At 61.6% G+C, this 12,141-nt stretch overlaps 5 protein-coding genes across 5 annotated transcripts; 3 read left to right on the top strand and 2 right to left on the bottom strand.

Moving 5' to 3' along the window:
• Window positions 1-64: 64 nt before the first annotated feature.
• Window positions 65-1,064, top strand: B0I36DRAFT_252631 (uncharacterized protein; the record flags this gene model as incomplete). Its single annotated transcript, XM_046150698.1, has 2 exons — window positions 65-375; window positions 443-1,064. 2 exons carry the CDS (start codon window positions 65-67, stop codon window positions 1,062-1,064), a joined length of 933 nt encoding a protein of 310 aa, XP_046006959.1.
• Window positions 1,065-1,464: 400 nt separating this feature from the next.
• B0I36DRAFT_25348 (uncharacterized protein) lies at window positions 1,465-2,847 on the bottom strand. The gene is made up of 3 exons (XM_046150761.1): window positions 2,783-2,847; window positions 2,268-2,654; window positions 1,465-2,173 (listed from the first exon to the last, which is right to left on the bottom strand). Exons 2-3 carry the CDS (start codon window positions 2,625-2,627, stop codon window positions 1,808-1,810), a joined length of 726 nt encoding a protein of 241 aa, XP_046006958.1. The 5' UTR covers window positions 2,628-2,654; window positions 2,783-2,847; the 3' UTR covers window positions 1,465-1,807.
• Window positions 2,848-3,591: 744 nt separating this feature from the next.
• Window positions 3,592-6,293, top strand: B0I36DRAFT_25338 (uncharacterized protein). Its single transcript, XM_046150750.1, has 3 exons — window positions 3,592-3,825; window positions 3,956-3,971; window positions 4,139-6,293. Exons 1-3 carry the CDS (start codon window positions 3,776-3,778, stop codon window positions 6,203-6,205), a joined length of 2,133 nt encoding a protein of 710 aa, XP_046006957.1. The 5' UTR covers window positions 3,592-3,775; the 3' UTR covers window positions 6,206-6,293.
• Window positions 6,294-6,405: 112 nt separating this feature from the next.
• Window positions 6,406-6,948, bottom strand: B0I36DRAFT_376940 (OsmC-like protein; the record flags this gene model as incomplete). The annotated part of the gene is given in 2 exon segments (XM_046160515.1): window positions 6,406-6,879; window positions 6,898-6,948. 2 exon segments carry the CDS (start codon window positions 6,946-6,948, stop codon window positions 6,406-6,408), a joined length of 525 nt encoding a protein of 174 aa, XP_046006956.1.
• Window positions 6,949-8,784: 1,836 nt separating this feature from the next.
• B0I36DRAFT_25331 (uncharacterized protein) lies at window positions 8,785-11,432 on the top strand. The gene has a single exon (XM_046150747.1). It carries the CDS (start codon window positions 8,928-8,930, stop codon window positions 11,289-11,291), a length of 2,364 nt encoding a protein of 787 aa, XP_046006955.1. The 5' UTR covers window positions 8,785-8,927; the 3' UTR covers window positions 11,292-11,432.
• Window positions 11,433-12,141: the final 709 nt, after the last annotated feature.

The raw sequence follows: 12,141 nt of genomic DNA, 5'->3' as shown, positions 1-12,141 counted from the left end.
ACCCCTTCCTTTGACCGACCCATCGCGCCATGACAGCAACTCATCAGATGCCATCTCTCCTGTGATGGCGGTAGCGCTTTCACCAAAGGACCTCCTGCGACGAAATAACCCCTACGACGTGGGCCGGCCGCGAGGCATCCCAAAGCTGTTCCACCAGAGCTGGAAGAACAAGCATCTTCCCGCCAAGTTTGCGCAGTGGAGCAGGACGTGCCGTGAACAGCACCCAGGCTGGGAGTGGGTTCTGTGGACCGACGAGGACAACCGCGGGCTCATCGAGGCGCGGTACCCGTGGCTCGAAGAGACGTACAACAGGCTGCCGGGCAAGATCTACCGCGTGGACATGATGCGAAACCTGTACATGCACGCCTTTGGAGGGTGAGTCTGCTGCCCCCGCTCTGTGGTGGCTTAGATGGTCTTGTTATCATGCTGATTGCAGTTGAAGAGTATACGCGGATCTCGATACGGATTGTCTCCGACCGACAGAAGACATGCTAGACGTCTACGGCATCGACCGCGTCGGCGAGCATCAGACACTGAATACGCAGCTGGCGGCACCTGAGTCTTCGACAGCAGTCTTCGGACGGATGGGCAGCGACTTCAACTTTGAGCACCACCTTCCCAACGCGTGGATGGCTTCGACTCCCGGGCACCCTTTCTTCCTGCTTCCAATCGAGTCGATCAAGGCCGAGGTCGATCGCAGCCAGAGGCCTCTGGCGGGATACTGGTACGACTGGCCGTCCGCAGAGCAAATGACCGGGCCCATCGCACTGCGAGAAAGCATCATCCAGTACGCGGCGCGCCAGAAGGACGGCAGCAGCAGCAACGGGGTGCCCGAGAGGATCGTGCTGCTGCCGCAACAGTGGGCGTACCCGTTCAACTGGGACAGCGATGAGGCGACTCGCGCGCTCTGTTCCGCGGAACAGGACACCTTCAACGCGAGCAGTTGCAAGAACAAGCTGGACGTTGCCAGGCAGGGCAGCATGTCCATCACATATTGGAGCCACACACACCGAGGTAAAGGGGTCGACAAGGACAACATTGCAAAAATGAACGCGGTCGGCTAGGCGCAAGAGATGAAGACTTGGGGCAGATTCATGGCAAGACCAAGGCACGTTCAGCATGTTTCGCCGGCAATGGGGTTGCAGCACAAGTCCGCTGTTCAGAGGACACGGCGCGTGCTGCTGAGCCTAGTCGACTCACTTCGACATCGCCTTGGGCCTTTTCGCCGAATGCAAGAACGCTGTGCTGAGGTTCGACTTTATGGCACGCAGAGCTCCTGCTTGCACAGCCGAAATCGTCCCTCGATATGTCCTCGCCGACTCGCCGGGGATGCTCAACCACGCAGCGGCAAGAACAACGACCGCGGTGATGTCTGACGGTGTTTCTAGAGGGCTGTCGCCGTTTCGCAGTGCGATTGCTTAGCTTTTCAGATGTAATTGTGCCTCTTCCGCAGGACGCAAGTAGCGCTTCTCGACCATTGCCGGCAGCCTTACTATGAGCTTATGGCAGGAGAGCCTCATTTTCGGAGCTTGTTATAGAAGTCGCAACAAAGGCCCCCGATACGGCATGTAGGTCAGCATGACCCATGGGCGTTGGCTCGGCGAAATCGTGGCATAGGGACGCGATGGGCGCCATCAGGTACAGACCAGAATTGCCATTCTCGTTGATGCTGCGTTCCAACCGGACACTCGCTTGAGCGCTGATATTCATATGTGAGCTGGACCGCGATCTACGACATAGGACGGTCCGCCATCAGCAGTGCGATGCCCATCCACCAACTCTTTATGGCTCTTTCGACATGGCGAAATCACACGTCCACCTCAAACGACGGCTCAGCCTGGGCACCATCGAGCCACTGCCACGTGACCTCGGCGATCCTCGTCGGACTCCGCTCCTCACTGTCCGGGGACACAGGCCCGCCGACGTTGATAACCCCGATGTGCACGCCGCCGCCACCCTTGTCCCCGCCGTACGTCATGTACAGACTCTGCATCAGGTTCCTCTGCGCGGCCTTGACCAAAGAGAGGGCGAAGACCTGCGGGATCGGCTGCTTCGGGAGGAGCGAGCTCGTGACGATGAGGGCGGGCTTGCTGGATTGTGGGCTCTGCTGCGCGAGATCAAGCAGGTGCGGGACATAGCGCTGCGCGACGAGGTAGAGCGCGGAGACGTTGATCTGCATTCCCCAAGGGGGTCAGTGAGCACGTCTGATGCTTACATTGGGGATGTGGGAGGGTTCCATATATGGTGTGAGGAATAGCATGGCATACCTTGAAATCGTACTCGATCTCGCCCACGTCGTGCTCCAGCAGCTTCGAGGGCAGCACCCGCGCCGCGTTGTAAAAGACACAGTCTGGCTTGCCGAGGTCCTGCTCCGCCAGGTCCAGCGCTTTGCTGAGGGAGGCAGAGTCGGTGACGTCGACAGGGTATGTGCGGACTTGCACCTTCTTGTTGTTGTTGTTGCTGCTGGACATTACTGCCTCGCTGTCGTTCTTGAGCTGTTCCTGGTTCCTGGCGAACAGTGCCACATTGGCATATCGCTTGGCGGAGAAGAGCTGAGCCACGGCTCTGCCAATGCCCGGGCCGGAGCCGATGACATAGAGCGTGGGTGACGGCGTGGTAGTAGCCATACTGGGAAGGATGTGCCTTGGCGGAGACTGCTTTCGAAATACTTGTCAATATACCATAGACGTCTTGTGAATCAGCGCCACGGCCTAGCAGACTCGCAAACTTCAGTAACCAGCGCACCCAGCAAGCAGCCGGTCTTATATAAACTTCAACCTACCAGCGTCACGACGACCGGCTAGTTCCGCGGAAAAGCCCGACGTCAGTACTAAATGAGGCCGTCATCCCGCAGCCGCCGCCTTGTGCTCCCCACTCCTGCTCTTTCCCCATAGTTTTTCCTCAAGATCCCAGATCACAACGGGGAAGTGGCGCGTGTGGTCAGGCTCGGACTCGCGCCGGCCAATTAGCAAGCCCCCTCCGCCGACGAAAGCAGATGAGGCTTATCGGGTGCCGCCCCGAGTCCGGTGTTGTTCGACAGGGCCATGGGATGGGGAAGCGGAGCCTTCGCCCCCAAAATCTCAACCTGCCAAACGACAACCCCTGACATATCTGGCTGGGGGGGGCTCACGCATGTCAGCACCGCCACCCGACGGATCCGCTGGAGCGGCTGCTCCAAAAAGAGCCGCCAAGGGCGCCGGTTCCTGGCAAGCCAGGCCACGCACCCACCAACAACGCCCCTCCCCCGATTCTGTCCTTCTGCTTTCCACTCCACAGAGAGTGTCCGTCACCGCCGCCGTCTGTGTGTATGTGCGCGCCGCATCCGAATCAGACCTGTCGAAACCGCAGTTGAAGTGCAGTTCTGCATGGCGACCTGGGCTGACACTTTTTCAATTTGAGAGGCACCGCTTGGCATCAACGTCCCCCCCCCCTTCTCCCTTGTCCAGCTAGTCGACACACACCGCTTGTGCGGCGTGCTCGCGGAAGTCCCCGACCGGTTCGGTCGTCATCGTGAGCCCGAGCTCTAGCTCGGACTCGGCCAGCCATTCAGAGGCAAGGAGGGCTCTCGGTGGGTTGGGCCGCCCTGCGTGGACGACATCGACGCCGGCACGCAATCAGCCCGCAAAGCAGCAGCAGCAGCAGTAGCAGGAGGCACCCGATCCCCCAGCCCGGCCGGGGTGTCGGCCTACCTGCTCGCCCAGCGACGTACCTTCCCTGTTCGTGGGTGTATCTGTGAGAGGGAGGGAGAGAGAGGAGAAGAAGAGGATAGGAGAGGATGGCCCGTAAAGGGTCCAGCAAGGTCCGGACAGGCTGCATCACATGCAAGTGAGTTTTCACGTCGCAAGGCAACGAGGATCCCGGTCGGCGGACTGGTCGTTGGCTTTCTGCGTCCTTAGTGGTTGGGCAGTCCGAGCTGATGAGTGTTTTGCTTTTCTTGCTTTCTCGTGCTCATCAGGGTTCGCAAGGTCAAGGTACTTCTCACTGCCTTTCCTTTGTCCCTTGTTCTCTTTGCTCTCTTCCTCTGCCTGCCTGGCCCCAATCTGTCCCCAGGTTCCTCGAGTTGTTATTATTGTCCGCATCTCGCATTGCAAACGGGACTGTACTGACCCAGGCCTGGCTGCCATGATGGTGATGACAGTGCGACGAGACCAGCCCAGCATGTCTGCGCTGCATCAAGGCCGGCCGCACCTGCGAGGGCTACCGCACATCCAAGCGCGCGGGTAACCAGGCCAATCCTGCTTCGGACTCGACATCGTCAAGTTCGTCTGCCTCTGGCCGCCCATGGCCGGATCATCAGCATCAGCAGCAGCACCACAGACCGGCCAACCGGATGCTCCTGCCTAAGCGCAGGACCTCACTGACGACAACGACAACGACGACAACAACAACACAATCCGTCGCATCGTCATTGTTCCTCTCCTCCCTCGACGCGCACCCGCCGTCGCTCATGCCCTTGACCTCCAAGCAGGCGTTGTACTTTGACGTGTACCGCTACAAGATTGCCCCGCGGTTCCCGGACCGCGAGTTCTGGCGACGCATCGTGCAGCGCGAGAGCGTGTCCGACACGAGCGTCCGGGACATTGTGGTGGCCCTGGGCGCCATGTGGGTGGCGCTCGACCGGGAAAAGAGCCTCTGCCTGGCCGCCCCGGCGTCCTGTCCCCGGTGGGAAAGTAGCAGCAGCAGCAGTAGCAGCGGGCGAGAAGTGTCCAACAGCGACGGGGATTCCCCAAGAGAGACGGGATCGCCATCGTCCCCGATGCTGGCAGTATCGGCGTCCCGCGACCCGACCGTGGCGGCCAACCTCCGCGAGGCGGCACGGCACTACGCCCGCGCCATGTCTGCGTTCCGCAGCCGCCTCGGTCGGCAGGGCGCCGCCATGTCGCCCCGGAGCATCTTCATCGCGACATACCTCTTTGTCGTCTACGAGCAGATCCAGGGCAACACGGCCGAGGCGGACCGGCTGCTCATCTACGCAATCAGCATGCTCAAGAGGCACTTGGCCGTGTTTCGGCCGCCTCAGTTGACGCAGACGACGACGCCGCCGATGACCAAGCTGTCGGGCCCGGGCGATGATGCGGCGGGATCGTCGTCGTTGTCGTCGTCGTTGCTGGCGAACGAGCAACCTTTGCTGTCGTCGTCGCCGGGCCTTGCCGCGCCGAGTGACGATGGCGGGTTGAGAGAGGCAGAGCGCTGCTTTGTACACCTGGCGACCGTGTATCCCGCCGGCCAGCGCATCCACGGCGGAGTCGAGGGCATCGGCGGAGAACTGGCCAGGCAGCTCCTCGACTCGCGCGTGCCCGCGCTGGACGAGCCCGTGGACCATATCCTCGGTGAGTGGGACCTGTTCATCTCGAGGGCCGGGCTGTGGTTGTTTCGCCTCATCCCCCCAGCGCCATCACAACCGTCAACACATAACCTTTTGGCAGACCCGGTAGGGGTAGAGTCTCCCGGACCCCCACGAAAGACATCATCATCATCAGCAGCAGCAGCAGCAAGCATCGCGATCGAAAATGTCCGGCAGGTCCTCCTGGCCAAGCACGCCCATTGGGCCAAGCTCTTTGAGCACAAGCTCGCGGAAGGCCAGGAGACGGACTCGCAGCGCCGCACGACCCTCGCCACGATAGGGCTCTGCCAGATGATGTCGTTCATGTGCTTCTCGTGCGTGTTCGACGCGAGCGAGATGGCGTGGGACGCCTTCATCCCGGACTGCAAGACGGTGCTCGCGGCGCTCGAGGCCGACTTTGGCCCCGGCGGCGTCGCTGAGCACGCCGCGATCGGGGACAGCCCCATCGCGCAGTACTACGAGAGCCTGCGGTTCTCGGTGCTCAACCCGCTGTACTTTATCGCGCAGAAGTGCCGGCACGCCGAGACGCGCAGGGGCGCGCTGGTCATGCTCCGGGGCCTCGCAAAGATGGACGAGAGCTGGCACGTCAAGCTGCTGGTGGCCGGGTGCGAGGCGCACGTCACGGCCGAGGAGCGCGGGAGGGACCCGGAGACGGGCGAGATCCCGGCCGGCGCGAGGTTCGCGTGGACGACGTATGCGTGGAATGGGGACCGGACGAGAGTGCTGATGACGCTCACGCCGGCGGTGGTGCCGTCGTCGTCGTCGTCGTCGCTGGGTGCGGATGGTGGGAAGACGAAGAGCAAGAAAGCACGGGTCGTTTGTGTGCGGCCAGACGAGGTTTTCCAAGGCCATGCTACCTAAAGCACCTAAGTAGGCAGGAGTAGAGCACGAGTGGTCTCACTCGGGCACACACAAGCAAGCAATCTTTCACCGTTCTGCTTCATTGAATGTGGATGGTCGGTCCTAGAACGTGCGACCCTCTTCTATTTTGGGGTTTGGTGAATCTACACATTATGGTACAGTCCGCTGCCCTTTTCTTTCTCCTCTCTTCTTCCCCCCACTTAGTCAAAGTGCACCACCTCGATGTTGGTGGACACGTTGCCCTGTGTGGCGCGCGAGTACGGGCAGACCTCCTTCGCGCGGGCGACAATCTTCTCGAGCTGGTCCTTGTCGATGCCCTTTACCTTGACCTTCATGTCGACGCGCAGGCCCATGTCGAGGGCCTTCATGTCGCCGACGAGGTGGACGGTGGTGTCGACGACGCTGTCCTCGCGGGCCTCGGGCATCTTGGTGCCCATGCTGACGGCGACGGCGTTCATGGCCGACTGGAAGCAGGCGCCGTACCCCGCGGCGAAGAGCTCCTCCGGGTTGGTCTTGCCCTTGTCGCCGGTGCCGCCGACGGCCTTGGCCATGGTGAGGTCGACGACGAGATCGTCGCCCTCGATGTGGCCGACGCGGGCGCCGACGGCCTTGGCGTGGGCCGAGTAGAGGACAGGCGCCGACTCGGTGTTGAGGAGGCGGCGGTGGACGAGGGCCTTGCCGTTGCCGCTTACGGGGAGCGCGAGGCGGCGGGCGACAGGCCGGAGAGAGCGAAGGGCAGACATGGTGGTGGTGATTGTGGTGATGATGAGGATTTGTACCAGCTGCAGCTCTCTGGTTATGCGGGCTTGTGCGGTGCAGCAGCAGAGACGATGCAAGTCAAGATTGGAACCCTGCAAGTCAAGGACAAGTCAAGACAAGCATCTCTGTGTGCCTGAGTACCTGAGCATCTGAGTAAGTAGTGACGACGACATGTTTGTGTCTGTGGTGGGTCTGCAAGTCGAGCACGTCACGAATTGTTGAATTGCAGCCAGCGAGCACAAGGAACCATGCTTGGCCTGCTCATGCAGCTTGTGTGGGGGAGGGAGCGCGGAACTCGGAGCCGGGGTGGGGGGCATCGGGGGCAGCAGGTCAGCACTGTAAAGTAAAGACTGGACACGCGAGATGCGAAGCCGGTGCGTTGGGCCGGGCTGCGTTGCGTTGCGTTGCGTTGCGGTGCGTTGGCGAGCACCCGGGGACTTGGGGCAGCTATCTAAGATGATAACAACGCACTGACGATGTGCAGAGGAAGAACGCAGCCTGCATATGTGGGATGCAGCAGCAGCATCAGCATAAATAGATAGATCCATGGATGTCTTTGGAGAGAGATACCTTGGATACCTCAGGCAGGCCCCTGGCAGCCGTTTGCAGAGGCGGGACGCGGTAGTTGGCAGCCGGGCCAATGTGCGGCCAGCGATCTGGCGGGGGTGGTGGTGTTTGCAGGCAGGGGCGAGCTCTCGCTGGCTGGCTACGTGCGGACCCGCCTGTGCCGTCCAACAAACACCTGGGCAGGTTGCTATCCACTGGTGCTGTGCTGGTGCTGGTGCTGGTGCTGGTGCTGGGGTCGGGGAAGGAGAGGAAGGTGGGGGGCACTTGACGGCGGGCTGCACCTTCCCGCACGCCGCCCGCCTCCCAGGATGGTTTCTTTTTTTGGCCCTGCCCTCTGTCGTGTTTGTTTGTTGCTTGTTGTTGTTGTCTCTGGCCCTGGAGTCCTGGCACTGCACTCTAGCTCGATTACGTGACTTGGGCCCCGGCTGCCTCCCATTTCCCCCGCACACACACGCGGTTGCACCCGTGACACACAGGCCTGGCAGTGCTGGGACTGGACCTGACCTGACCTGACCGACCTGGCCGATCTGACCGTTCCAGGGACTGGACTGCCCAGGCCAGGTGCTCTGCCAGGCTCGACCAGGCAGCCTGGATTGGACGACCGGTCAAGGCCAGCCTTCGGTGCCACCGCGCCGCACTCGGGCAGCAGCTCGACCGGTGCCGGCCCGCCACCACGTGCGTCCAGCTCCTCACCGGTCCCTCCTCCTGCCTGCCTCCTGCTTGCCTGCCTGGCTCTCTCTCGTGCTGCATCGCTCCCGCGCACGCACACGCACGTAGCCTCTCCGATGCACGCGCAGCCGGTGTGCCTGTCCGATCCATGCTGTCTCATTCCCTCATTCATTCTTTTCATCCATTCCATCCATTGTCCGTGTTGGGCAGACTGGTGCATCCATCAATGCACGCACGCGTGCATCACCACCACTGACTGCCCTCCTGCCCCAGCCCCAGGCCCCCGGGGGCTCCACCTCCCGGCCCGCCCGCGCCCGCGCCTGCGCTAGTTAGCTGGGCCACGCTAGCCAGAGCTACAGCTCCCCTCCCGCCCTGCTGGACCCTGACGGACGGACTGAGTGACTGACTGAGCTTCGACCTTTCCTCCTCCACGAGCAGCATACCCTTCCAGAGCCGGCCGGCCCTGTCCTGCTTGCCTCCCCTTCCCCCATCGTCGACCTCATTGATCCCTCTCACGACTCCTCCTCCTCCTTACTCCTCCTCACTACTCCTCCCTAACGTAGTCATCCTCTCTCGAGCTCTCGCCTGTGCCCATGTGGCCTCCACATCCTGCCGGCTCGTCTGTCAACCTCGACACCGCTCGCCACCTCTCCACGCCATAACCACACACACACTCGTTACACCAAACGTCACCGGCGGCTCACCACCACAACCACCACCGCCCACAATGAACCCCTCCTGGGACAGTGCCGAGCTCGAGCGCCTGCTTCTCGCCAATACGCTGTCCCCGCCGCGCTGTGCCCTCGCCTCCTGCGCGTCCACGGCCGGCCTCCTGCGCTGCTCCGGCTGCAAGGTCGTCCACTACTGCTCCTCCCACCACCAGGCCGCCCACCGCAGGCTCCACAAGGACGACTGCAACAAGATCAAGAACTCGCGGGCCAAGCTCGCCGCAGAGGAGCAGGCCCTCCGTGCCAGGCCCCCCGACCTCTTCCTCCCCGCCGATGTCTTCACCTCGAGCGTTGGCCACTTCTGGGGCATCCTCGACACCCGCGACTACATGCGTGCCCGCCACGCCGCCCTCGACGCCCTCCTCCGCATCGACACCGGCGACGCCGTCGAGGCCGCCCTCGCCCACGGCCTCGACATGCTCCGCCTCTGCCGCAGCGACAACCTCGGCGTCCGTGACATCATCCCCTCCCTCCTCCTCCGCCTCGGCCGCGAGCAGGAGTGCTACGACTTCATCAAGTGGTGGGCCCTCGTCTTTGCCGACGACCTCTACGACTGGGGCGACATGAGCCTCCCCTACCTCGACGTCCACAATGCCGATCCCTTCGAGTCCGTCACCCCGCTCCTCCAGGGCCATATGAGCCTCTCCCATGCCTCCGCCCTCACCCTCCTCAAGGTCCGCATGTACATCGACATCTCCGAGTACGAGCACGACGAGGGCTTCCCCGCAGACCCCTCCCTCGACCGCCAGATCGGCGAGGTCGTCTCCGCCCGCGTCTCCAGGCACGACTACGCCCAGGTCGTCAGCATCTCGGCCAGGCTCAAGGACCAGTTCACCCAGCTGTGCAAAGGTGTCCAGGACAAGAACCCTTACTTCTGGGAGACCCTCATCAATGACGTCGACATCAGGCTGCCCGAGTACTACTCCCAGGGCTCTCCCGAGGACGCCGCTCTTGCGTGCATCCATGGCAAGCGGGCCTGGGAGGAGTCCGAGGACGCCATCCGCATGGTCGAGGCCGAGGTCGCAAAGTACACCCGGCAGTATGCCCCAAAGCCGGTGCCCAAGTCCATCCTCACCATGCCGGCACACATCGCCGAGAAGCGCCGTGCCACGGGCGCCGTGTTCCCGGCTTTGTTCCGCTTCCCTCTTGCCACCCCACAGCAGCTCTTCAAGTCCATGAGCATCAACGCCAGCGGCCTGCACCGGTTCGTCTGCCGCAACGACGCCACCCAGGCCCTGGTCTATGTCGATGGTGCCTGTGCGAACAATGGCCAGCAGAATGCCACTGGCGGTTGGGCTGTGGTCCAGAGCCCTGGCCTCTGCAGGCCGGATGCACAACCAGACGTCATCTCCGCCAGGCTCGAGGACAAGGGCCCCTTTGACGTCTGCGGCGTCGCGACCAGCAACAGGGCTGAGCTGCGTGCCGCCATCGCGGCGCTGCGGGAGTGCAACTGGGTCGAGGAGGGCTTCCGCAGTCTCGTCATTGCCACAGACTCGACCTACGTCGTCGACGGAGCCACCCGGTGGTGCAAGACGTGGATGAGCAACGGCTGGAAACTGCAGACGGGCGACACGGTCAAGAACCAGGACCTCTGGGACCTCCTGCTCGGCCAGGTCGAAGCCGCTCACGAGTCCGGGCTCGCTGTCGTGTTTTGGAAGATTGCCCGCGAGCTCAACACGGTGGCTGATGCAGCCGCCAAGGCTGCGAGTGCTCTGCCGCAGTCCATCCCCGAGTTCCGCGACACCATCTCGGCGGTCCCCGTCGAGCGGCCCAAAGTTCTCGCTCTGATTCTCGAGAGCGAGCAGCTCTTCAACGACATCCACGCGAACCTCATCTCCAGCATTGGAGCACTGACGACCCTGGAGCGAGTGTCTGATCCCCAAGCCGCCCTGGACGAGCTGGCCCGCGCCCCTCTGTCGACGGTGATCCTGGCTGCCGATGGCGCCATCACACACCACCAGGCCGTCCGCGAGAAGGTCCTGGACCGTCTGCATGCCGGCGCCACGGTGATCCTGGCCGGACAGTTTAGCAACTTTGTTAACGACGGGCAGTTCGACCGGCTCATGAGCAGCCTCGGTCTTCCCTGGAAGCGGGGTGACTACTCGCGCACCAACCTGAGACTGTGGCGCAGTGCAGTGGGCAACGCTGCGCTGAGCGACAAGCTGCCGCCAATGTACAGCGCCAAGGCCGTGTACCTCAAGAACGTGGCGCCTTCTGGAGTGTGGTACACGAGCGAGTACGACTCGAGCCAGACGGCAGTCGCGCTCGCGAGGGTTGGCCAGGGCCGGCTCGGGTACCTGGGCGACGTGAATGGCGAGACGCACTCGAACCAGGTGGTGCTGGGGCTCTGTGGGCTTCTGTAAATTTTGTGGCTTTCTGTTTTTGTTCCCAGCGGGGCGTTTGCACGGTTTTCACGAGGGAGTTGTTTCTCTTCCTCTCCTTCTCTTTCTCCTTCTTGTTGTAATGGCACGTGTGCCTTTTGCCCCAAAAAGCGCGGAGTTTTGATGTTCTGGGATGTAATCCAAGGAGTTTTGAAGGGTATGGGGCGCGTTGATTGTCTAATGACCGAGCGAGCACAATCCTTGTAGTACTATTCCCCCTCAATCTGAATTGAAGAGGCCAGTCAATGCTGTCTGATTATGTCTCATAATCTGTTCTGAACTTGAGGGTCATTGTTACTTGCACAGGACAGTGTTGCTGGCACTTGGTAGGTTTTAACTACCTGGGTTGAACGCTGTATGACGTAGACAAAGCATTTTCGTCGATGTTGATTGATTGAGCGACAGGGGAGTCTTTAGAGTTCCTCAAAACCAATAAAAGTGGCAAAGGCAGAATCTGTTCCTGGCAGTTTTAGGTTTGGTCCCTGGTTTTCTTTCAATGATATTCCACGTTCACCACCACCGAAACACAATGTCTTCTTTTCTCTTTGGTCTGTTGCAGCAAATGCAACGTCGCTGCGACCCGAAAAGTGCGGATGGCCTCTGGCAAGTCTCTTACCTGCGACATTCCACCTATCTCTCCCATCTCGAGAACTGCGAGGATGCAACCCTGTGGATTGATTGCCAAGGCTGACTGAGTCTGGATGGATAGATGGTGCAGCACAAATGCGGGCCCACCGAGCACATACACAAGCCAACCCGTGCCTGGGTCCAATCAGGGAGACAGAAATGGGCAGAGCCTCGGCAAGCGGGGCCCAACCACGTACCATCATAG

The sequence above is a fragment of the Microdochium trichocladiopsis genome (assembly GCF_020744255.1).
Source record: "Microdochium trichocladiopsis strain MPI-CAGE-CH-0230 chromosome Unknown B0I36scaffold_10, whole genome shotgun sequence".
Taxonomy (NCBI): domain Eukaryota; kingdom Fungi; phylum Ascomycota; class Sordariomycetes; order Xylariales; family Microdochiaceae; genus Microdochium; species Microdochium trichocladiopsis.
The sequence above is the reverse complement of the archived record's forward strand: the minus strand, read 5'-3'. Positions and strand labels throughout refer to the sequence as shown.

Bases quoted from the DNA above. Each gene is read 5' to 3' on its own strand.
- B0I36DRAFT_25348 (XM_046150761.1), bottom strand. From the start codon at position 2,627: ATGGCTACTACCACGCCGTCACCCACGCTCTATGTCATCGGCTCCGGC. The intron at 2,174-2,267 runs GTATGCCATGCT...TGGGGAATGCAG, and splicing joins AGATCGAGTACGATTTCAAG to ATCAACGTCTCCGCGCTCTA.
- B0I36DRAFT_25331 (XM_046150747.1), top strand. From the start codon at position 8,928: ATGAACCCCTCCTGGGACAGTGCCGAGCTCGAGCGCCTGCTTCTCGCC.
- B0I36DRAFT_25338 (XM_046150750.1), top strand. From the start codon at position 3,776: ATGGCCCGTAAAGGGTCCAGCAAGGTCCGGACAGGCTGCATCACATGC.